This window comes from Cibotium barometz, chromosome 56, assembly GCF_041138505.1.
Source record: "Cibotium barometz isolate CiBa-2024 chromosome 56, ASM4113850v1, whole genome shotgun sequence".
Classification (NCBI taxonomy): Eukaryota; Viridiplantae; Streptophyta; class Polypodiopsida; order Cyatheales; family Cibotiaceae; genus Cibotium; species Cibotium barometz.
Window position 1 is genome coordinate 346064 of NC_141101.1, and position 24358 is coordinate 370421.

A 24358-nucleotide genomic window follows, 5' to 3' on the forward strand; every position below is an offset into this window, starting at 1 on the left:
TGATATATTGGAAATTTTTGCCAACTCGAGCTATTTTTTGAGATTCAAACAAAAAATTGTATATTTGAGTATCTTTATCTTTTTTGTTTGAGATTCAAACAAAAAATTATATATTCAAGTATGTTAAGTGATATATTGAAGAAATTTTGCCATTTTTTGAAATTTAAACAAAAAATTATGTTTCAGTATTTTCATCTTCCTTTCCTTTTTGGTTTGAGATTTAAAAAAAAAATATATTCGAGTATCTTAAGTGATATATTGAAATTTTTGGCCAACTCGAACCATTTTTTGAGATTCAAACAAAAAATTATATTCGAGTGTCTTCATCTTCCTTTTCTTTTGGTGATTGACCTGGATGAAGCTTGTACAAAGTATTTCCTTATATTCACTTTTTGCAGACATTTCAAGAAGCTACACACAAACTCAATCAAGCTTCCAATTCCATTGGAACTCAAGTAGTAGAAAGGTATTGATTATGCGTTCATAGATTATGCACCCATTTTTGATAAGGGTTATGTTTGTTTTTTGCTTCTTTAAAGTATTAACTCAAGCTTTTTGTCTTATGATGTGCTGTACTCTAGGAGAAATTATCTTCATTTATTAAGTAAGCTTCTTTAAAGTGTTAACTCAAGCTTTTTGTCTTATACCATGCTTGCACTTTGGGGCAAAAATTGTCTTCATTTAATTAAGAGCAACCCACATGGTAAGTTAATTGATCATGTAAGATTTCACTATCTCCATATGTATACTTGTGTGGTCAACTCCTTTGTTTCATGATCAAGTTCAAGCATGCCTTACGTAAACTTATTTGTAGGAACTTCACCACCATATAATACAAGAGTGTTACAAGGATATAGCCATTACAGAGTGTCGACTGAGGTACATTTTCTTTTTTAAACCATTGGGGGTTTTAATGCACTTGAACAATGATAATATTAGTGATATTCTCTAAGAATACCAAAGTTTTGCTAGTGATATATGGGTACTACAATAAGCCATCAATTAGTAGCATAACTTGATCCTAATGAGTTGGTTATGATGAAAAAGGGTCACATAGCTTAACATTAGTTTGAAAACTTAATGGGAGCATGAAATTTTGCCACACTTGTGGCAAAGACATATGTGTAGCTCCCATTTAAAACTCAAATTGTTTTAAGGTGTTCACACACATGTGAGGAATGCTTGATTTTTGGAGAACATGGATGAGAATTAGATAATAGCCAAAAACATTTCCAATGAGAAATACTTCTCCAACAACATCCATAATGATATATGGAACATCCATAGGTTCTTGACGGTTTTAGTATACTATAGCAACGTCACCTCATGACTTATCTAGTCTACATCCCATATGTGACTCTTCCATTCAATATGCTAGTGAAGACTAGTGAGGAGCTCCCTCTCATTCCTAGTAGTACACCCTATAAAGCCCTCTCCCTAATACACCCATATTCCCCTCGTCTCATAAGCATCTCAAAGAACCCCCTCTCTATTCCAACCTCTTGTATGCCACCTCTTTGTGAGAAAGCCGAGAGTAAAGGCCTCGATGTAGCTATCCTCTTAGATGTAAACATATTGAATATGCTCTCCCCATCATCCTTCTCCATCATCTATCCCATTTGATCAGGCCTACACTTTAGCACATCTTCTTACATACTCTTTGTGAGAAAGCCGAGAGTAAAGGCCTCGATGTAGCTATCCTCTTAGATGTAAACATATTGAATATGCTGTCCCCATCATCTTTCTCCATCATCTATCCCATTTAATCAGGGCTACACTTTAGCACATCTTCTTACATACTCTATGCATAAGAATCTCATACGAAGTTGGATTTTTTAACTCATTGATAGCAACCAAGATTTGTAATTGAGTCCTCCATATGATGAAAGATCAACCGCGTATGCTTGTAATCCATCTATTACATATTAACCATGGACAACCAAGGCACAAGGAGAGGAGAGAAAAGGGAAATCCTAGATTTCTAAAAAATAAGAGGAAAAAATCCCTTCGATTGACCTTTTGTATTCTGGATTCCATTCCTGCGTTTCTCTTCTTAATGTCGTTTACATACTGCCGGCAACGCGAAGGTTGAGTACAGTATGAATACACATATATATTTATTCCAAAGGTTGAATACTATTTGTCTTGGAATAAAGTGTGCGAGTTTAAGAAATTTGCTGGTTTTGGGACCTTGGAGCAAAGAGAAAATTAACGCTATGAAATTATAATGCAGCATTTATGAAATGAGCACGAGTTTTGGTGATGTAATATCGTCTATAGAAGAAGCTACACAGCTGGAGCTCTACATACAATTGCAGCTGCAAAAAATTCGAGCTTGGAAGGTAAGAAAATAGTTCTCATAGATTTCCAAATATTTCATCCGACAATACAAAATTCCGATTCCACGATAACTAAACTGATATAATCAATTTATTTAAGTTCTTTTCGTAAAATTTTCAATATATGATGCATGTATAGATAAACAAAATTTATCGATATATTTTTTGAATTTCTTCAAACGTGTTTCCCTGCAGAATAAATTTGCTGATGCTGTTCACGCGATGACCCAATTGCCACTGTCTTCTTCATATCAGATCCCAGCCCCCTGGTTTGACACTGAAAAGTACCTTCTCCACAAAGCAGATGACTGCAGGTTTGATATATATCTTTTACATATTAACCATGGATAACTGATGCACAAGGAGAGGAGAGAAAAAAGAAATCTTGGATTTTTAAAAAATAAGAAGAAAAAATCCCTTGGATTGATCCTTTGTATTCTGATTGACCCTTTGTATTCCTACTTGACCCTTTGTATTCGATTGACCTTTTGTATTCCTGCTTCCATTCTTGCATTTCACTTCTTAATGTCTTATATATACTGCAATAATGCGCAGATTGAGTACTAGTTTATTCTTAAGTCACTATTATTTTGGGCATGGAAAGGTGGACAAAAGGAGGCGCCTACATGAAACTTGGGAAGCAAGTTTGGGCAAAGCTTACAAGTAGCTTTTTTTGGGAGCAAAGCCACTTATGGCAAAAAGGGAAACAACACAACTAAAAATAAAGCTCGTCGACTTTATAAAAAGAGCAAGGAAGGACCTTCGAAAAAGGACATGCGCATTCACCTTCAAGCCAGCAGCAACTTCTGCTCTTTCTCTCTCTCCTTCACCCTCCTGCACTGGCCGTACAGGGTACTGAAACTATATAGCTCTCTCGTCTCCCCCTTTCGTAGGCTGTACAACAGTGCTGCTGAATACTCTCTCTCCTCTTTCTTCACTGGCTGAGCAGAGTTAGAGCTGTATTGCAGCCGCTGTTAGAGCCTATCCGTACAGCCGTACAAAGACTGTATCAACAGTTCGCACGTGTAAAACCACTAGGGCCAGTTTGTGGGCTATTTTTGGGGCTGTTTCTGGAAATCTGGGACAGTTTTGAGAGCTCTTCTAAGGCTGATTTGAGGCTTTGTTTTTGGGGCTGTTTTGTCGCGGAGTTCGGGGCTGTTTTTGGCTCCGTACTGGGCTGTTTTATGGACTCTTTGTGAGCTGATTCATGGGACTGTTTTGAGACAGTTTTCGGATGGCTTTTGGTGCTATGTTTATACCTTGGCACTGGATAGATATCTGGGCAAGAGTTGTGCTGATGCTTTGTGGAAAATCCGGTGCTGCATGCACCTGCACCTTGGTTTATTGTAAAAGCTTCTCTCTAAATAAAGAAATTCCTGCGGCGGGCTGGCCGTTCGGGCTTAGTGTGGGCGTTTAATATTGTATATGGTTCTTCGGTTGTGTCTTCATGCTCTGTCTGGTATATTTGAAGTGTTGATCTATTGTTTCGGGTTCCCTATTTGTGACATCATTTGAGTTTCGGGTTTTGTTATCAATCAAGGAATCCTATAGACGAACACCAATTTCATGATTGTCCCTTCTTACACCATCTCATGCTCATTCCCTTACCTTCTCATACCCGCCCCCCTTCAATCGGTTGTGCCCCCTTTTGTTTCATACTTGCCCACCCATGGTGGCAAGCCGGCTCTGAAGTGCTGGCCAGATTCCATGCGAGGACATGAATTGGCCAGCTAGGGGCGAGGACACAGTTTGAGGGTCATGCCGAATTTCACACCCGGCCCTCCCCCCCCCCCCCACCACGTCATATTCGCCCCCTTTTTTTTTTACATACTCGCCTCCCATGCTTTTTCACACTAGCCTTCCCCCATGGATCTTACAAACTCACCTCCCATGCTTTTTCACACTAGCCTTCCCCCATGGATCTTACATACTCACCTCCCCTCTCTTACGCGCCCCCCCTCCAACTAGCAAGTCCCTTTTCACAAAAAATTTCATCGTCCGCCCTCTTCTTTTTTGATCCCCTTCCTTTTTTGAGGGGAAAAAAAACTTGTCTCTCTCTCATACTCGCCTCCCCCAAACTTCCGTAACTTTTCATACTCGCCTCCCCTTGAGCTTTCCCCCTTGCTCTTTCTCATACTCGCTTAGCCCTCTAGTTTCCTACTCGCCTCTCCAAGCAGGTCACCATATTTTTTCATACTTGGCCCCTCTGATTCTCCTCCTCGCCTCTCTCCTACTCGCCCCCATTTCCTTCTCCTTCTCACCTCCTCCATCTCATCTACACCCCATCACATTCTCCTAGTCAACCGCCCCGCCCCGCCCCGCCCCGCCCCATCCATCTCCTACTCGCCTCCTCCCCACCCGGCACCTTCCCTACTTGCCCCCTTCTGGTCATCATCTCTTGCTTGCCTCTCCCCTACTTGCCTCTTTCATTGTGCTCGCCCCCTCCCAACCTCCTGTTCACCCCCTTCTTGGTAATTATCTCCTACTCGCTTCCCATCATAATCAATCTCCTTCCACTCTCTGCCCTAAATAGTCACCCCTTGTTGGCCCCATTGTCATGTGCATCCCGCACTTGGATAATACGGAGACATATCTGAACAAGAAGGTGTAGGATCTAGGACATGGGGTGGAAAACTGGTCCCATGTGAGTCCAATTCAGGACGAGTCAGCCAGGGTTCCACTCCATTCGTCCGAGGTCAGGTGTGCATTGTCCTGCACATGCGTCCAAGGTCTGGTGTGCATTGTCCTGCATATGAAATAGTGCCAGTCCACGCTGTGAGTCTCCTTGCAAATTTGTTATGCTTATTCCATGCAGGTCGCGGAAGATGTTGCCCATTTATTCATTCGGCATTGGTACCCGATTGGCAGGATCCCTAGGACCATAGTGTCAGAACGAGATGCCAAGTTTACCAGTCATTTTTTGAGGGCATTGTTTGATAACTTTGGTACTAAATTGAATTTTTCCAGTGCATTTCACCCACAGACAGACAGCCAGACAGAAATCTACAACCGGTTGGCCTTTGATGTGCTGAAGTGTTATGTCCACGATCGGGAAGGTAAGTGGGAATCTTATTTGCCTTTAGTTCAAGCTGTTTTGAATGATTCCTTTTCTTCAGCTATTGGCTGGCCTGTGCCTCTCACATGTGATGGATCCTTTGAACGTATGAAATCAACTGATCTATTGCATCTGTGTGAAGCAAACTTGGCTAGACATGATAACATTATGATGTGACATCATCATAGAGTGTAATTTCTCTGTTTGGCTCCAATCTAGCTGAAGGGGTTCCACAGTGCACCATACACTGCTGTTGGTCAGAGAAGGGATTAAAAAAAGGGTGCCCTGGTTTGAACTTTCCACAAATGGGCTGAAAACAGTTATGCACAATGCAGGCTAACAGTGCAAAACTTCTTACCTGTTGTATATAGGAGAGCTAGTGTAGAAACGCATGTGCCCATACTAGAGAAACCCATGTGTTATTATTATTATTATTTTTCAGAAAAGAGACTTCTATTAAGTAATATAAAATCATACACAGGGAGATCTCAACCAATTGGGGGCACTATGCTGCCATAGGAGTGGAGGAGAAGAAAATACCATGGTTCCACTCTCTCATAAATCTGCTGGGTTTTGTTTGTGCAGCTCTAGAAGATCCATGTATACGGGCCCAGGTGGCCAAAAGAGTATGAACGATGTCACTCCATATACTGCAGATACACTGGGTGTCATAAACATGAATACCCTCGAAGGCGTCTGAGCATCTGGTCTTCCAGATATGCCATGCCTGTGATACTAGCAATAATCTCCTAGGTGGTGTCAATACTCTGCGGAGGTGGTGTGTATCGTAACTGGGGGATATCCCAAAGCAAACATCTCTGAGCTATGTCCCTACAGATAAGAATAACAGGATCTGCACCCCTGCCCTCAAAAGAAGCTGTAGGCCAGACTGAGTCACCATGCAATAGCACCCCAAGTAATATAGATAAGATCATTCCTCAATTTGCCCAAGAGCTGGACTATAGATACCCCAATCCTTTATGCTCCTGTGCACTCGATACAATGTCTCAGATGTTGAATGCATAGAGCAAGACAAGGTCAGTAATGGGAGCCACTGTTTTTCCTGTCATGTGTCCGAACTGCCATGTGCTCTAGATGTAACCTGCAGAAGTGAGGGCGGGCTGCAGGTTCACTAAGATGATGTGCTGCTGGATGGAGGGTTTTTTGTGTTTGAGTAATGGGAGCATCATAATCTGTAGTCTCTCTATTGAGCTGCTGGTCTGATCGACTAGTAATTCAGAAAAGAGGGACTTAGTTTTGACTTGCTGGCAATATGCTTGAAAGCATTGCCTGTCTAAGTGGGCAAGTGATGCATACCCTTGGCACCTCTGCTGGAGGTTCCACAAAGGATTTTTTTCCTGTGACACCACTTGAAAGTACATGTATTCTATTAATTTAGAAAGAGTTCAATGCATGTATGTATCCCTCCAAACCCTTCCCCGAAGACTTGTCTAAGCTAGAGTGGAGCCCTTAATACCCAGTCATACGGAACTACATCTGGGAGAGAGGCAACAACCTTCCTCCACCCCAACCTTGCTCTGAAAGCCCTTCTCTTTGGCATCATGGCATGCTGTGGAAGTCATCCGCAGGTGTGCTTCAATCAATCAGACAAGCTGTAGAAGTCCTCCGCATGTGTGCCTCAATCTGAGCTCTGACTGGGTGACCTTGTGGGATGGTATCATCCTCCATCTCCCTCAATCTGTAGAAAGAGGTGAGGAATGTTTGGTTGGTTTCTTCCCGTGCTTTTTGAAGAGTTGCTCTCTATGCCTACGAACCACATGCAGGTAGAAAGCCACATGTCTCTTTTTTTTATACTCGATGACGGCATAGAGGACTGAACCCTTCTCTGAAAAGACAACGATAGCGAATCTCATACTATGATTGACGACTAAGTAAAACATGTTCATCAGTCTTAACATGTCCTGTGTCTCCCACATCTGATGGATGCTCTGAATGTATAAAATCAATAAGACTATATTTAATAGACTATAAAGGGATTGAAGAAATGTCCAATAAGACTTGATTTAATAGAAGAAATAGGAGTTATTGTCAAGTATGTCCCAAGTTCAATCAATTTTGCAATCTAATCTTTCATTCAGGCACCAATCCAATCCAGTGTATCAATATAAGGTGGAAATTGAATTAACCTTAGTTTTCCTTTTAGTTCCCTTGATTTAATGACGGAGAAGAGGCCTTATTGAGGACACACAAGGAGACATGATCAGCAGGTCACCACTCAGACATCCATCATTTCTTTGGGCATCACCAAGTTACTGTGACAGATACCCAGCCCAGGCAGAGAGACTATGGGCGACACACCTGAGCTCACTTACTACAAATGTGCCCGTGGGACAGGGGATCCACTAGCACCTCGCACACGTGGAATCATTAGAAATCGGGCACAAACCCTTCAAAGAGCCAGGCACATCCACACCCCGAGATCCAGACCATCTACTTGTTAGCTCCAGATCTGTAACATTCTCTGGTGCCATAGACCAGCACTGCCCCAGCCAGTGGACATTGACTCCATGTGTACTGTATTAGAGGAGAATGATGCATGATGAGTCTCATTCATTCATTGCACATTTGAGGCCCATGTAGTACATGGGCCATTTCCTTTGCTTTGGTACTTTGTTGTTTCCATGTTTATGATTTCCAGTTTACACATGGAGCATACAGTAAATGGTGCTGCCTACTTTACGGTACACACAGGGTCTACGTAGTTTGTTGGCCCTGTCTATTCTCTTCAGCAGCTAGTCTTTTTACTTTTTTCATGTTGTCTTGACATTCAGTCTACTCTTGGATCACATGTAACAGCTTTTTGGCCTCATAGACATTAGTTGACATCTTTCTTTCTGTCTTTCTTCCGGCTTTTCCTTGGCTCTCTCTCAGCTGGGTGTACCCCCACCTTTAAGATAAGGTGTCAGTGGGGGAGCAAACTAACTGCCCTGCGTTGTTCTAGCTTGGCCCGCTTGCTTGCCACAGCTAACTGCCGCCTAGCTCAGCCCGCTTACTGTTCAGCCAGCCAATCAAGTCAGGCCTTTGAAGGGTGCCCCTCTCCCAACTCTCTGCCGTAATAATCCGGAAGTGTGAGAGATGGAAGGCAAGTCACTGCAATCCTCCTTGTAGTGCAACGCCTCCCTGCCCCTATCACCTAGGTCAGTGCCCCCAACATGACAAAATGGTGGGATTCGGTCTTGGTGTCACTAGTTGGGCATTCTCTATGCTTCCGGACCTATGGCAGAGACTCCATGTGGCAGGTCTCTCACACACACACATGTACACACCTGCACATGCACCACACTCTCACACATAGACTTCTATGTCTCTGTCTCTGTCTCTCTCTTCTCTCTCTCTCACTATCTTTCTCACACACACACTCTCTCCCACACATAGAAACTCTCTCTCTTACATACATGCATGCACACGCGCACACACTCTCTCCCACACAGAAACTCACTCTCTCTGTAGCACCTCCATTATTCTCCTTGTCAGAATCGATACTGCCTTCGACTTCTTCATAACCAGCTCCGTGACCAGACAACTTATAAGTGAGTTTGGGCATCCACACTGTTAGAATTTGGTGCATCTCAGTGTATTTGGGCAAACCCTATTTTTGGGTATTTTATGTAATTCTTCTGTGTAGTAGGTCGTGGACCAGTCGGCCTGTTCTAGGAGCAGTCGGCCAGGTCACATATGCACTATATAAGGAGGCCTCCCATATTTCACTTTAACAGTTCATTCCCTTACACAAGTTCAACACTATCTTGCTGGTGATCTTGTCCATAAGCTCTCTCTACTCTCTCTCTTGTTGTTCAGTTTATGCTTCCTCCTGTGCATTCTCCAACATGGTATCATTCGCTTGGGTTCAGGCTGCTCCAGCCTTCTGCAAACTGCTCAGCGTCTTCAATTGTGCCTTGCGTTTTCTTCCATAGCTTCTCCCGGCTGCTGATCAGTGAAAACAGTGGCTGCGTTTCACCACTTTGCTGCGTTTTCTGGTCCAGCCAGCCTTTTTTTTTGCTGTTGGCCAGCCTTCTTGGCTGTGTTTTCTTCTACAAAGGCAAGCTGTGAAGTTTTTTGGTCCAGCTAGTTCTCTCCTTGCTGTGGGCCAGTCTTACAGAATGCGTTTTGTCCTACACAGGCAGGTTCTTGGAGTTGTGGCTGTGTCTTTTGCTTCTACATCAGTTGTGGTATGTGGTGTTGCCAAACAAGTGGCACTACATCTCCTTCTTCTTCCACGAGTCCCTGGTAGGAGGTTTTGTTACGACCCTGTGTTTTTCTCTGGACAACAAGCAGGTGGGCACGGGCACGGGCACGGGCACGGGATGGACAGTGTGAACATGCATCAGTTTGGATATGAAAAGGAAACCCATATGTGTGGCCAGCCCAAGTGTGGAAGGGGACAAAAAGGATTTTAAAGGTTATAAGGTTTTTAAACCTTTGATGATATTAAAAAAATATTTTATTTTTGGAAGTTTGCGTTTTTGCTATTGGCTTTTTGGAAAGCAGGTGGAATCGTGTTTCTGGCTATTAAAGCGAAGGGTGGTGGTCGTGAAGTCGTCGTGTGGTCATCGTCGAGTGGCATGTGGTATATACGGGCGCTTCACCTTGGACCTGGCGGCTGTGCGTACGGGCTGCAGCTAGCAAAGGGGCACTAGGTGGCTGTGCGTATGGGCTACAGCCAGCAACCGGCGGGTAGCAACGGGCAGCCAGTCGGGTGTCAGGTGGGAGGCTCTCTACGCCAGGTGGCTGCGCGTATGGGCTTCAGGTAGCAACGGGCGCTAGGCGGGAGACCCTCTACAACTAGTCGGGCAGCCAGGTGGGTGCAGGCAGGCTGCATGTGTGGAATCAGCCAGCGTAGGTCTCTCTCTCTCTCTTTTGGAAGGGGCGGAGGACTATAGGCGGCCACAGAACGCTTGACTCTTGGAAGAAGGCGCCTAGGGGCTAACAGCCAAGAGGTTTCTCTCTCTCTCTCTCTCTCTCTCTTGGCGAGTAAGAGGGACTACAGGTGGCGCCAAATTCAGAGTGCAGTCTTCTTTTTCATTTTCTCTTCGCGAGTAGAGGAGCGCACGGCCAATGATGGAAGCAGGGGTGGAGACTAGAGATCAGTTTCTCTCTCTCTCTCTCTCTCTCTCTCTCTCTCTCTCTCTCTGTGGATTGCAGGCCTTGGTGCATGGATATTCTTCTCTCTCATCGTGGATTGCAGGCCTTGTTTACGAGATTGGGATATAGAGGATCAAGCTAAGATGCACAGGATGATGTTCTTGGAAGAGATGTGTTGTTGCTCTTCGTCTTGGACTTATGTGTATTCAGGGATTGCTTGACACGTCCTCTATCTTTCTCTCTCTAGGTTTTGGCAACCGTGATTTGATGGTATATCTGTCATGGAAACAGGACATTGGTTTTTCCGAGAGGAGACAGGACTTTGGTATCGAGGAAATAGGCCTATGGTTTATGGGATACAGGTCTTTCGTTTATCAAATACAGGTCTTTGGTTTCATGTGGAACGCATGTCTTTGGATTCATGTGAACAGGTTATAGTTTTCTTGAGGTTACATGCAAGCTGTGACTATAGGGAAGGACGTGGTTTGGTACAGCCCTACTGCTATTTGGGAAAGGGTTTATGGGATCCATGATGGAGAAGACCTTTTCAAGCAGGGAGGTGTTGTACAGGTGTACCTTCTCTAAGGAATGCTTTGCTGTAATAACGAGAGTTCTTATTTGGAAGTCCTGGGTGAAAGCTTCGAGGGATCCTATTGGTAGAGGATTCTACAAGTTGTACTTTGTACTCAAATTTTGATCAAGTAAAGAAATACCGCAAGGGACGCCACTGCGTTTTGGGGCCAATCGGTGTCCTTGTGCTATTTGTAGGAGCACTCTAGCTCCCCCTGTTTGTTTCCTTTTCCAGGTCCCCATGGGTAATGAAGTGTTTTGTGTGCGAGTGTTTGTTTCACCGCCCGTCAGATTTCTGAAGGCCGGTTTCAGGTTCCCAGTGGTTTCTTGGATTGTTTTGTTGCTGTCCAGCCTCTGTCTCTCTCAGGTTTGAGAGGGGGTTGATTGGTTCTGGAGCCTCGCTTCGTTCGATGCACTTGAGAGAGTCTTGGAGAGCTGAGATTTGTGTTCTTTGTTTTGCTGTGGATATGGCTCCCCCCTGTATGAACAAGGATGACAAGTTGAAAGGACCCAAGTATGCCCATTGGAAGCTGCAAATGCGGATCTGGTTCATCCACAAGAAATTGTGGAATATTATTCAGGGCACTGAGAGGAAGCTCGAGCGTCCTCAGAACTCTAGGAGATGGACTCAGGATCAAGAGGATGAATTCGTAATGGAATTACAAGACTCGGAGAATCGGGATTCAAAGACGCATTCAGTGCTTGTGCGGACCATCATAGAGGAGGTCTCACCGGCCGTGCAAACTCTCACCAATGCTCATCGGGTATGGTCTAAAGTGGAGGATCTCTTTGCTCGAGATTCGTCGATGAGGGCAGTTACCTTGCAAGGGTAGCTCTACGGTTTGTTATTCTGTGCAGGCAGTTCCATGCGGTCGTTCCTCATGAAGGCAAAGGTTATCCATGACCAACTGGCTATGGGTGCTGCATTGTCCTCTGTTCAGCTGGCTACACTTATCCTCACCAAGCTTCCCCCAGACTATGATGTGATTTCTTGATCTTTGAGGTTCGAGGTCACATCCACTTAGTTGGATTTTGATGATCTTAGCTCCCTACTCTTGGAGGAAGAGTCTGTCCTCGTTTCACAAGGTAAGTTGAGGTGTCTCTCAACGGTTCTGACCAGGCACTTTCCATAGTTTAGAAGAAAGGTCGGAGTGACTGCTTCTCTTGTGGGAAAAAGGGACATCTGTCCAAGGATTGTTTGTACAAGAAGAAGGACAAGACCAAGGACAAGTCTTCATATCAGAGAAAGGGCAAAGACATGACACATGACAGTGATACAGATTCTTCTAGTACCACTTCTAGGACTCCCAAGGCGCTTCTGGCTCAGGAGGACCCAGATGGTGTACTTCTCTAGTATACATGCAATTCCTCCCCATGTGCTTCCAGCCAGAGAATGCTTGTGGGTGGGAGAGGGGCGTGATTACAGCTCCACTTACTGGTGCATGGGAACCATGATTCAGAGTTCCAAGCATTAGATATCTTTCATGACATGGTTATCTTTTGTGTAGCAGAGATTATGAACTGGATCTGTTCGGAGTTCATTGTTTGAGGCTTTTGAGACGTGATGTGTTTTTCGTCCACTATTGGGGATTATGGGTGTGGTGTGTCCAACAGCTCATCATCTATTCTTGGAGTTCACTGCACACTTGTGTGGGAATTCATAGCCAAGCAAAGTTCCTTGCTGTTTGTGGTGGCATTTAGTTTCGAAGAAACAGGTTGGCGGGTGCTCTCTCCGAGGTGATGCTGGAGGGTTCATCAGCTTATCTTCTTCAGACTCTTGCACACTGAGCTGCAGAGGGGGTGTTAGAATTTGGTGCATCTCAGTGTAATTGGGCATTCTCCAACACACACTTCATCAAAGCATGGGAGGATAGGTTATAAGTGAATTTGGGTACTTGTTGGATAGTGGCCAGCCAAGTTCTCATAATCTTTAATTAAAATAGTGTATGTAGCTACCATTGGTGCCCATAGTGTTACAATGTTACAGTATTGCAGTGCTACAGTGCTACAGTGTTGCAATGTTATAATGTCGCAGTGTTACGGCGTTACACTGGTACAGTGTTGCAATTCAAGATGCTCCAAGTGGACAGTCCATTGGACACTCCAATGTGAAGATTCCGAAGCGCACCACTCCAAGGTATTTAAGGCACTGCACCCCAAGAAAGGAGATGTGTGCCGCTACAACTACGTACTTCGCTGGTACCTTCCAAAGATAGGAGATGCTCACCAACGGTCACCGATAGCATCTTTGTGACTCTGTGGAGTTATAAGGCATTCTAACCCGTTCAAAGGGGATAGAGGCTATCCTATAGTTCCACCTTGGCTACTCTATGCTATTCTGTGCTACCCATTGGAATGTTGCTTGATCTTGTGTCCTTTGTGTCATCCCGTCCGAGCAGAGTGTTATCCCTCACTATGACCACTGTTGAGTGTGCACGGTGCAATGAGTGGTGTTTGTAACTGCTGGTTCGTAGTAATACAAGTGGAGTACAACATTCTGTGCACTGTTTCTTGCTATTTGTTAATTGAAGGAATGCACAACGAAAGATGGGAAAGTGGAAACACAGGAGAGAGAAAGAAAGAAAGAAAGAAAGAAAGATTTTATTAACGTCTTCCAAAAGACCGAACTCGGCCTATGAGACAAATCGGAGTACCTGTATGGGGTATCCTCTGTCATCCCAACAAAATGAAAAAGTACTGAATAAAAAAGCTGAATCTGGGTGTGCAGGGGATGGAGCTCTATTACTAGGAGAATGCAAAGCTATATGCATGGAGTATACAATCATGATATGCAACCTAGCTAGCTCCATCCTGTACCATACTGGGGGTATAAAATGGTATACATCAGTGAAGGGGGTGTCCACAGCTCCCTGAAGAACATGCCTGGGTGTGCTCTGAAGCGAGCCAGTCGCTCCGCACCCTCTCTGTGAAACTGAGCTCTGATCTCTGTCATCTCTCTCTGGTATAGGCGTGGTGTCCGAAAGCCAGGTGTCCTCTGTCTCCTGCGGGCTCTAAGTGTCTCTGCTCTCTGGAGAGTAATTCCCTGCCGTGTAGGGGCTGGGAGGGGTATGGATCTCTGAGAGAGAGAGAGAGAGAGAGAGAGAGAGAGAGAGAGAGAGATTGAGAGAAACGCAAGTATATACCTGCTCTCAATATCACCAAACAAGAAACACAGGCTGGTACAAGTCCTAAGCAAGAGGAGAAGATGACCTCGTATGTGAGGGACTGCGACAAGCCAATATGCAGAGGCACTAAGGCATGCAAGAGGCACAAAGCAATGAATGTGAGGGAGGGAAGGCCCGGCTATATATATGCCCAAATAGGGGCAGCCGACCAGCTTCTCACGACTAGGAATAAAACCTAATGACTCCATAAAATAGGGAAAAAGTAGGAATATGATGTGAGGGGTGACCAGCCCCTCTATCTAACATGGTCAGCCCTAAAGGCTAAAATAGGACACCACAAAGGAAGCCAGCAGCAAGGGGATGATGATGTCTAACAATAATTAAGTGTTGATTAAGTAAGCTTGTTGTGTGTTGTACTATTGTTCCATCCTACTCTTCATCATGTAACTCCCGTGGACATATATCTTAGTGTACCTGGACAATCCGACCTGCCTACAGGGACACGGAAAATTTGGCACGCCCGGTGGGACACTCTAACCATCAAGAGTTCCTAGCTTTTTGTGATTTTACATAGAGTGTTCTATGTGTGCCCGATACTCATTCTCGTGTCAATCAGGTCAATGCAATCCAAAGTCCTCTCTCCCCCACGTTATTACAGTCGTAGGAGGCTAATCAACTTTGTACCCCTTCCCATGGCACATGCAAATCTAGGAAATCCTACTCACAACCACCACCACGGTGGAAATCCACGTGCTCCAGAACCATTGACCACTGTGCTGGGACGGGTCAATGTCAAGTTCCCACTTTCAGAGGTTCTACCATGGAAGACGTGGATGACCATGTTTGGCGCTTCTTGGCCATGTGTAGGAGCAAGGGATTGGACCGGGAGGATGCTTATATGGTACTCTGCCCTTCCACATTGGAAGACTCTGCTGACAAATGGTTTAGCCAGTTCCCTGTGGATCTCATTGCAAACTGTCCCACCATGAGGGACACCTTTCTTAGGAGTTAGGACATTCCGGCTGGGCAACTATGAAGACCTCATTCTACAAGAACTAGGGAAGCTGAAGCTCTTGCCTGGGGAAAGTGTAGCAGAGCTCATGACACAAACCACCGTGTTGGTGGCCCGCCTGTTAGCATACCCAGGAGACTTCATGGTGCATCAGTGGATGATGCAGGGTTTGCCTAGGACAACCCAACAGAAGATCCGAAAAAGTACACAAGTCACCCACCTTGCTGGAATTCTAGGAGCTGGCCTCCCAATTGGAAAATGCACGTATCCTATTCGAACGTGATACGGTTCGCCAATTCTTACCATTCTACCCCCGGATGACCCAATAGCTTAGCTTACGCTTGAGTTGGAGGCACTGAAGCTGAGCCAGAAGTCTCAGAAGGAAGAAAGCACCTAGGTGCAACTTAAGTAGGAGATTGAGGATTTCAAGTCTCAACAAGAGTCTGGGAAAGGTCTCTGGTGTGCACTGTGTCAGTTTCCTAGGCACGCCAACTTAGAATGTTCCAAGTGGAAATATTGCTCCTTCTGTGGGAAGAATGAGTATGAGGATAAGGATTATTCTTATCTCAAGGGATTCCGTCAATTGCACCAACAACAATAGTTGCCTATCCTAAACTCTCCTGCCACCCCCACTAGTCATTATACTACCCCTTATGGTGCAACCCCCTCCACCTACTCTCCCCAAACCCCCCTCATTCCCACTCCTCCAAAAACCCCTGTGAATTTCGGACTTGCAAAAGAACAAAGTGAGCTATAACTCTAGTAAGCTTAAACAAAGAGTTTAGAGTCACACCTACCACTTGTCTACAGTCCACAAGCGAGGTCAAAATAGAGATTCACGTGCACGGTTCACAAGAGGGCATTCCCTACACAAAAACTAGACACACAAAGCTTGCAAGCTATTAAACCAACAAGTGCAATACACTTACCACTTGTTCACATGCAACAAAACTTGTCAGAAGACAGAGCAAACTTCACGACTCACTGGCAGGTGTCCCCGCTCAGTAAGTGACACGTCACGCAAGCAAACACAAGAATACAAGACATGCGAAAACAGTTTCAAACCCATTATGGGCCAAGGTGGGGAGGGAAACCCCCACACTTAACCCTTTATGTGTGTGGGTGTGGGTGCATGGCCACCTACCCACACCACACCTTGAAGCTGGCTGCCCCCATGCAAGCTTGGGGAGCCGGCCAGCTGTGGTTGTGTAATTCCTCCCCAACCTCTACAAAAGAGAGCGACCACCTCACCCGTAATAGGATAGAGCTGGCAATCCTCCCTTGCACGATTGCTCTTAGGCGGCTGCACTACAGGCTGCTGCACTTCTGCTCTTCTCAGGCGGCTGCAGCCAGGCGGTGACTATTCTTCTCAGGCTGCGCCTCCTCCACAGCAAACGGCTGCACAGCAAGCGGCTGTTTTCCCACCTCTAGCAGGCGGCTGTCCTCTCCAGCAGACGGCTGTGTTTGTCCTCCCCATAGCGGCTGCTCCCTCTGTCCAGGAGGCTGCGCCACCTCCATCTCCTTTACAGGCGGTTGTGCTCTGCAGCCAGGCGGCTCCTCTTCAGTTGGCGGCTGCGCCTACTCCACCTCCTCCCTTGCAGACGGCTGCCCCTTCTCCACTGCACCCAGGCGGCTGTGTTCTACCAGCAGGCTGCGCTCCACTTTGCAGATGATTGCATCTCTTCGCCTTCCTCAGATGGCGAGAACCCGTTCTCCAAGGGCTTGCCTTCTTGAGTATACATTCCTAAATGGCTCGCTACAATATTTAAAAGCACTAATAGTTAGTGTATGCAAGATAGGATCATCTTCCACACGGCAAGGAGGAAGATCCTAGGCTTTGATCATTGCCCCGAAAGGGGTTAAACACAATCTTGCCACACACTTAAACTAATAATAGTATTAAACAAGATGAAATGGCACAAAACCAAACAAGATAGCAATGCTAAAATTTAAATAACACTGCAATAGGGCCTGAAAGGGTCGACCCCCTTGTAATATGTTTGTATTACCAACGATTCCTTAAGATACAAGCTTCATGGGCATAACACTTTGCAAACATGATTTGTCAAAGTCGGGGTTGATTCCACAGCCTTTGTCGTGAAGAACCTCACTCCCCAATCCCCAACGACTTGCCACAAGTAACTATGCTCCATTGGCATCCACACACAAGCATGTGAGTGCCAAGTCGAGACATAGAAGACCTTAGTGGTCAATCATTCCATCCTACTCTTCGTCCTGTAACTCCCGTGGACATACTATCCAATAGTGAACCACCATATCCTCTTAGTGTACCTGGCAACCCGACCTGCTATAGTGTACATAGCTAAATGGGCACCCTCTCCACTTAATGGGAGAGGCACCTTTCATGAGGAGGTAGAAGAAGACAATTTTCAGCATTATCAGTCCATACACATACGTTTTGGCATGGTTCTTGCTTATCCAACCCTTGGATCAGCTTGCTACATTGCTGCCCAGCCCTTGGGAGTCCTTTTCAGCTGCAATCACAAGCAAGTTTACATTGATTATTTCAAGTTAGTAGTGGTTCGAAGGCTTATTAGCATTGGACGAGAAAAGCCTGCTCAAAATGCTTTTGAGCAGTTCTATAGCCGACAACTTGACCAAAAGCTGATTTCTACGTACAAATTTCAACAAATTCATGGATAAGAACTTTTCCAAGTTCTTTTAACCTACTCAACATCTGCATGCTTGACCACTAAGGTCTTCTCTGTCTCGGCTTGGTACTCACATGCTTGTGTATGGATGCCAGTGGAGCATAGTTACTTGTGGCAAGTCATTGGGGTTTGGGGACTGAGGTTCTTCACAACAACTCTACATCCGCATGCTAGCACAACATACGACAGGCTGGTTTAATCAACACTTAATTAACTGTACAGCAAGAAACAGTGCACCAGCAGAATGCTGTACTTCATTGTATTACTACAAACCAGCAGTCTCAAACATCACTCATTGCACCTTGCACACTTAGCAGTGGTCACAGTGGGGGATAACACACTCTGCTTGGACAGAATGACACAAAGGACACAAGATTTAGGAGCATTACAATGGATAAAACAGAGTAGCCTTGCAATGGACATGTGACCGTTGGCGAGCATCTCCTATCTTTGGAAGGTGCCAGAGAAGTACATAGTTGTAGCGGCACGCATATCCTTTCTTCAGGTGAGGTGCCGTGCCTTAAATGCCTTGGAGTGGTGTGCTCCAAAATCTTCCCGCTGGAGTGTCTGTGGACTGTCCACGTGGAGCATGACTCACATGGCTCTTAAAACTCCTCATACATAAGTGACTGATCTCCAGTTTAACCCATCCAAACAACCATTAAACTTCGTACACATGATGGAAACTACACAAATGTTAGCCTGGAAACACACACCAAGATTTGAACAGATAACTTGGAGGAGATGGAATAGATTGTTGATGAAAAGGTTAGTCGTGTCTCCTACAGCAGCCATGATTTGAAGTAATTGCTCGGTCATCATACTGAACCATGAAGTGCACCACACGGAATAGATAATGGCTGGTGTCTTGGCCCTGTCCCCTTTGATGCCCACAATCCCACATTGTACCATACCTTGTCTGTTCTCTGGAGAGTCAGCAACACCTTTCTGTTGCATGTTCACTGTTTAAGTCCACCCTCTGCATCATCACTCATCTGCGACCTGATTGCAAGGGGTCACAAGGAGGGGAGGATGGCGGATACAACAAGGTTGAGCAAGTAAATTATAAGCGGGAGCAGGCTAAATGCAGGGTGGGAAGGACGGTAAATGTTGCTGCAGGGAGTGAGCAAGGCGGGTGGATGGGATGTATAGGTGAAGTCAAGCAATAGGTGGGAGGCAAGGTAGGGGAGTGAGCAAGGCAAAGGGGTAGGGTGTGTAGGTAGAGTCAAACAAGAGGTAGGAGGTAAGGTAGGGGGCCGAGCAGGTGGGAGGGAGGCGAGGCACACAGAAAAGAGGTGATAAGTGGTGCAGAAGTGATAAGCATAGAACGGCATTGGCTACGGGCAAAACAGCCAATAGTCGACATGCAACTTGCCGAAAGGGGCGCTCGATGGGAAAAGGGAGGTGATGGGTGAGGGGGGTGGTTTGAAGCTCGTGGCGGCAGGTGCCCGGGGGACTAGGGCCTTTGACACACTTGTTGATACCATCAATGCATATTAAAACATTTAAACATGGCCACATCCTTAACACATATTGCATAAAACATAAAAGCTGGACAAAACATCCACAAATGCTGAAAATGGAGCTTGCACATGTGACACCGCATAGAGGCCGGAATGGGCCAACCCCCCCCTTGGAGTATTTTATTACCCAAGGAGAATAATATCATGTACAAGCTTTGAGGGCCTTACTCTCCCCACGGGAGATGCCGGATTATCCATATACAAATGCCATAACACAGCCCACACGAGGCTACCAAGCCGGAACACAAGCTGAAGAAATGCCGAACCAACAATATAATCCATATACCTCCGTGTGGGTACTGATTCTTCCCCAAAAACCACGGGTCTTCATGCAATAGAGTTGGTACAGCAAGTACAACTCTCCATTCAGTTGGTACAACAAGTACAGTGGCTGGTATAGCTAGTACAGTGGTTGGTACAGCCGACACAGTGGTTGGTACAGCAAGTACGGTGGTTGGTACAGTAGGTACAACAAGTATAAATACTGGTACAGTCGACACAGTGGCTGGTACAATAAGTACAGTGGCTGGTACTAGCAAGTACAAGGATTGGTACAGTCAGTACAGTGGCTGGTACAGTAGGATTGGTACAACAAGTACAATGGCTAGAAATCATAATAAATGATTAAATACCCTTGCCTTCAGTATTTCTTCATGATGGAAGCCTCCAAAACAATCCCCAACAGCCGGTATTCTTCATGGGCAGCCTTCAAGAAAGAGAGAGAGAAAGAGACTAGCCATCATTAGGGCAGCTTGTAACGGTGGTAGAGGCTAGTGTGCAGCAAGAGAGTCTCTCTTAATGAAGAGAGAGGGCTCCAATTTATAGATTTGGGCCTCCCATGAGCTAAAATGGCAAGAGAAGGCTACAATGACAAGTGGAGAGCCACACAATAGGTGGAGTGACAAGTGTGAGGCCACTTGTCGCACTTTGATTCACTTTCTGACAAGTGTGAGGCCACTTGTCTCACTTTGATCCACTTTCTTGCCATGTGTCCCTGTCATGTGCACAGTGTGTATCTACCGTGTGCTACACGCACACAAGACTAGCTTCGAGGTTTGGGAAAGCTTGGAGCTAGGCAGGCTGTTTGGCAAGCTGAGTTAGGGATAGACTAATGGGCGGGCACCCAAGTATGGACGGGCGAGCATCCAAGTGTGGACGCCCGATGACCGGCCAAGAGCCTATAAAAGGGTGGCCAAGGTTAGTCATTATATATAGAGAGTCTCGCGAGTTTGTGAGAGCTCTATGGTCTTGGAGCTTGGATCTAGTGCATACGTGCACCTGCTTTACGCAGCCGAGGCCGGCAGCAATCTCGAGGCCCGCGAGGGTAGCTTCGTGGCGGTATGGGACGTTGCGAGGAGGAGATTGGTCGGTACGTCAACCTAGTTAGCTCAGCTCGTGGCTCGGTGGGGATAGCCAAGACTGTGGAATTGCCCACGACTGTCATGGTTGGGAGGTGAGTCAGGCCTGCATCCCCTTCTTGTTTGTTTGTTTGTTTGCAGGTTTCGAGTCTCGTACCAGGAATGATCACGAGAAGATCCGGTAGGGAGTTGACAGTGGGTATCAGAGCATGCCTCGTGAACGAGCAAGTCGGTAGGTAGAGAAGATGAGGTCGAAGAAAGGTATGTGTTCAAAAAGCTTGTTGTTTTTCTGTGCATACTGCTGTTTTCAAATTCAATATGTTGTTTTTTCATCATAAGAACCCGTCATGATAGCGATTGTGGTCTAGAAAGGGTTGTTTGCTTTGCAAAGAAGAGGAAAGATGGGTTTGAACTGTATAAACAGTTTCAGCAGAGAGAAAACAGAAAAAAAAAAAGCATGGTTGCTTTTGGGTTGAACGAGAACGGGAAAGAAAGAAAGAAAGAAAGAAAGATTTTATCAACGTCTTCCAAAAGACCGAACTCGGCCTATGAGACAAATGGGTGTACCTGTATGGAGTATCCTTTGTCATCCCAACAAAATGAAAAAGTACTGAACTAAAAAGCTAAATCTGGGTGTGCAATAAGTACAATGAGTGGGGGAGGGGATGGAGATCTTCTACTAGGAGAATGCAACGCTATATGCATGGAGTATACAATCATGATATGCAACCTAGCTAGGTCCATCCTGTACCATACTGGGGGTATAAAATGGTATACATCAATGACGGGGGTGTCCAAAGCTCCTTGAAGAACATGTCTGGGTCTGCTCTGAAGCGAGCCAGTCCGCTCTGCACCCTCTCTGTGAAACTGAGCTCTGATCTCTGTCATCTCTCTCTGGTATAGGCGTGGTGTCCGAAAGCCAGGTGTCCTCTGTCTCCTGCGGGCTCTGGTGTCTTTGCTCTCTGGAGAGTAATTCCTTGCCGTGTAGGGACTGGGAGTGGGATGGATCTGTGAAAAAATGTAGTAATCTGTGTCTGTCGTCCCCCCTCTGGAGCTGTTTGAGCCTGTAATGATGTCTCTCTGTGATGCTGTATGTCTAGAATGAATCTCCCTAGTATGCGCTGGTCTGTTGCCTCAAAGATCTGGCGTAGGGAATGTGGCTCTCTGAATAAAATGGGATATCTCTCTCTGACGGCTGTATATGCTCTGCATCTGCATACATAATGCTCCTCACTCTCTACTCTCTCTCTCTCTCTCTTTGCCGCCCTCCCTGCTCGCCGCCCCCTCTCTGTTAGCTTCCGCCGCCCTCCCTCCCGCCGCCTTCGAACTTGTCGCCTCCCTCCCACTGCCCCCCCCTCTCTCGCTTCCGCCGCCCTCCCTCCCGCCTTCGAACTTGTCGCCTCTCTCCCACTGCCCCCCCTCTCTCCCTCCCGTTCCCTCCCTCCCGCCGCCCTCCCTCTCTGTTCGCTTCCGCCGCCCTCTGTTCGCCCTGCTCGCCGCTCGCCGCCCTCCCTTCCGCCTGCTGCCCTGTTCGTTGCTCTGAACCTGTCGCCTCCCTCCCACCGCCCCCCCTCTCGCTTCCGCCGCCCTCCCTCCCGCCGCCCTCCCTCTCTGTTCGCTTCCGCCGCCCTCTGTTCGCCCTGCTCGCCGCGGCCCGCCCGCCCCTCTCCCTCCCGCCTGCTGCCACGTTCGCTGCTTTCTCTCTCGTAGCCGCCCTTTGTTCGCTGTTCCTTGTTCGCCCGTGGCAATATGCTGGCCGGCCTCTCTCCCTGCTAGGGTGTGCGGCCCCCTTTCCCCACCCACCCTTGCTCAGGTCCCCAAGGCAGCAACATAACTCTCTCTCTCTCGCTTCTTCCATGGCTTCCCTCTTGCGCAACCCGACGAAGGCGACCTTTATGGTCACAAACAAGAGGATAACAAATGTGCAAAAGGAGATGAATGAATGGAAGGCGGAGATGGAGGGATGGTGGAAGGAGAAAGCCAACTTTCTCCAAATGATATTCAATGAGGGTAAGCGGTGGAAGGAGGAGAAGGAGGACCTCATAGCAGAAGTCAAAGACCTTCATGGGGAAGTCAACACGCTCAAAGGCGTAATTTCAGCTCTTCAGAGGGAGCTTGCAGAGGCTAAGGCAAATGGTGGACTTGAAGAAGGTGAAATTCAGCCATCCATGATAGAAGAGCTCAAGGTTATCAAGGAACAAGTACGGGCAATTAAGGAAGAAGAGAAGCAACACGAAGCAAAGACTTCCTCATGGGTGGAAGACCAAGACTCAAAGGAAGATGGATGAAGCAGAGAAGTGGATAGAGGTCGCCAAGAAGGGTAAAGGTAAGGAGATAACGACCCCTACACCTACAATCATTAACATGACTTTGGAAGAGGAACAACGAAGACGTACACGTGCTTTGCATGTGAGGATTACCGGCCTCAGCTGGTATGATGAGGAGTGCAAAGAGACAAGAGCCCGACTGCAGCGGGAGGTTGCTTTGGGAGTCACTACTCACTGACAGTCACGTATTGCCTTCCGGCGCCTTGTGCGAAGGAAGAAGCGGGCCTTCCTTGCTCAGCTAGAGCAGGAATTATACCAGCTGTTCTTGAGCCAGGATTCGAGGGAGGCTTGGCGTTTGTTTCATGAGTCCTCCCCTGCTTTGGCCATCACTGCTATAGAGGTCTGGGGTAGTTATGCAGCATCTCTATATACAATTCCTAGACAGACACCTTTTCCTGACCCGCCAACACCATGCCCACAGACATGTACTTTCTTTACCGCAGAGATGGTAAGGAAGGCCATTGATAGGATGAAGACTGGGAGAGCATATGATCATGATGGATTGGTCGCTGAGCACTTTATTCATGCGAGAGACATGCTGGCAGAGCTTCTAGCAGTGATGTTCAATCGTGCTATGTGTGAAGGCTTACCTGAGACTTGGAGTATGTCCACCATCGTGCCTATCTTCAAGTCAGGGGACCCTATGGAGCCAGGGAATTATTGCACTATTATGATTGGTCACACACTAGCACGATTGTATGCATCCATTCTTGAGCAGCAGTTGAGTAGATGGGCAGAGAGAGAGGGCATTCGAGCAGAGGGACAGGCAGGGTTCAGGAGAGGCTTCTCTACTCTTGACCACATCTTGACTCTGCGGGCCATTATTGAGGAGGGCAGGTCGCATGGGCGACGGATTTATTGTAGCTTTGTGGACTTCCGCAAAGCATTTGATACAGTGCCCAGAGCCAGATTGATGAGGCGATTACAGGAGATGGGGGTACCCACAGAGCTCATATGGGGGATTATGGCTTTGTATAGATCAGTTGTGCAGGACAGGTACGCACCCCAGAGGGGGTCTCTACTTTGGTTCACTCCACTATAGGAGTGAAGCAAGGTTGCTCGTTATCTCCTTCATTGTTTGGTATGTATGTGGATGAGGCTTCTGACTACATTGAGAGATTGGGGGACAGAGGAGCCCAACTAGCAGGTACATGGATCCCACTATTGTTATATGCTGATGATATTGTGTTGATCTCTGACTCCCCTGAGGGTATGCAGCGTCATCTGGATGCTTTACATGAGTTTGCACATGATAGTGGATTGTCTGTCAACCT

The 24358-nt window shown here is 46.4% G+C and overlaps 1 protein-coding gene across 9 annotated transcripts in view; it reads left to right on the forward strand.

Moving 5' to 3' along the window:
* Window positions 1-24358, forward strand: part of LOC147606768 (agamous-like MADS-box protein AGL65) — a 73236-nt gene that overhangs the window by 25449 nt on the left and 23429 nt on the right. For 7 of the 9 annotated variants that reach the window (XM_086790988.1, XM_086790987.1, XM_086790991.1 and 4 more), the window contains 5 exons: window positions 399-466; window positions 691-703; window positions 815-879; window positions 2234-2342; window positions 2535-2653. In XM_086790988.1, coding sequence (XP_086647114.1) covers window positions 399-466; window positions 691-703; window positions 815-879; window positions 2234-2342; window positions 2535-2653 — 374 coding nt within the window. The remainder of the gene's footprint in view (window positions 1-398; window positions 467-690; window positions 704-814; window positions 880-2233; window positions 2343-2534; window positions 2654-24358) is intronic. The other 2 variants (XM_086790990.1, XM_086790995.1) reach the window with 1 other exon arrangement.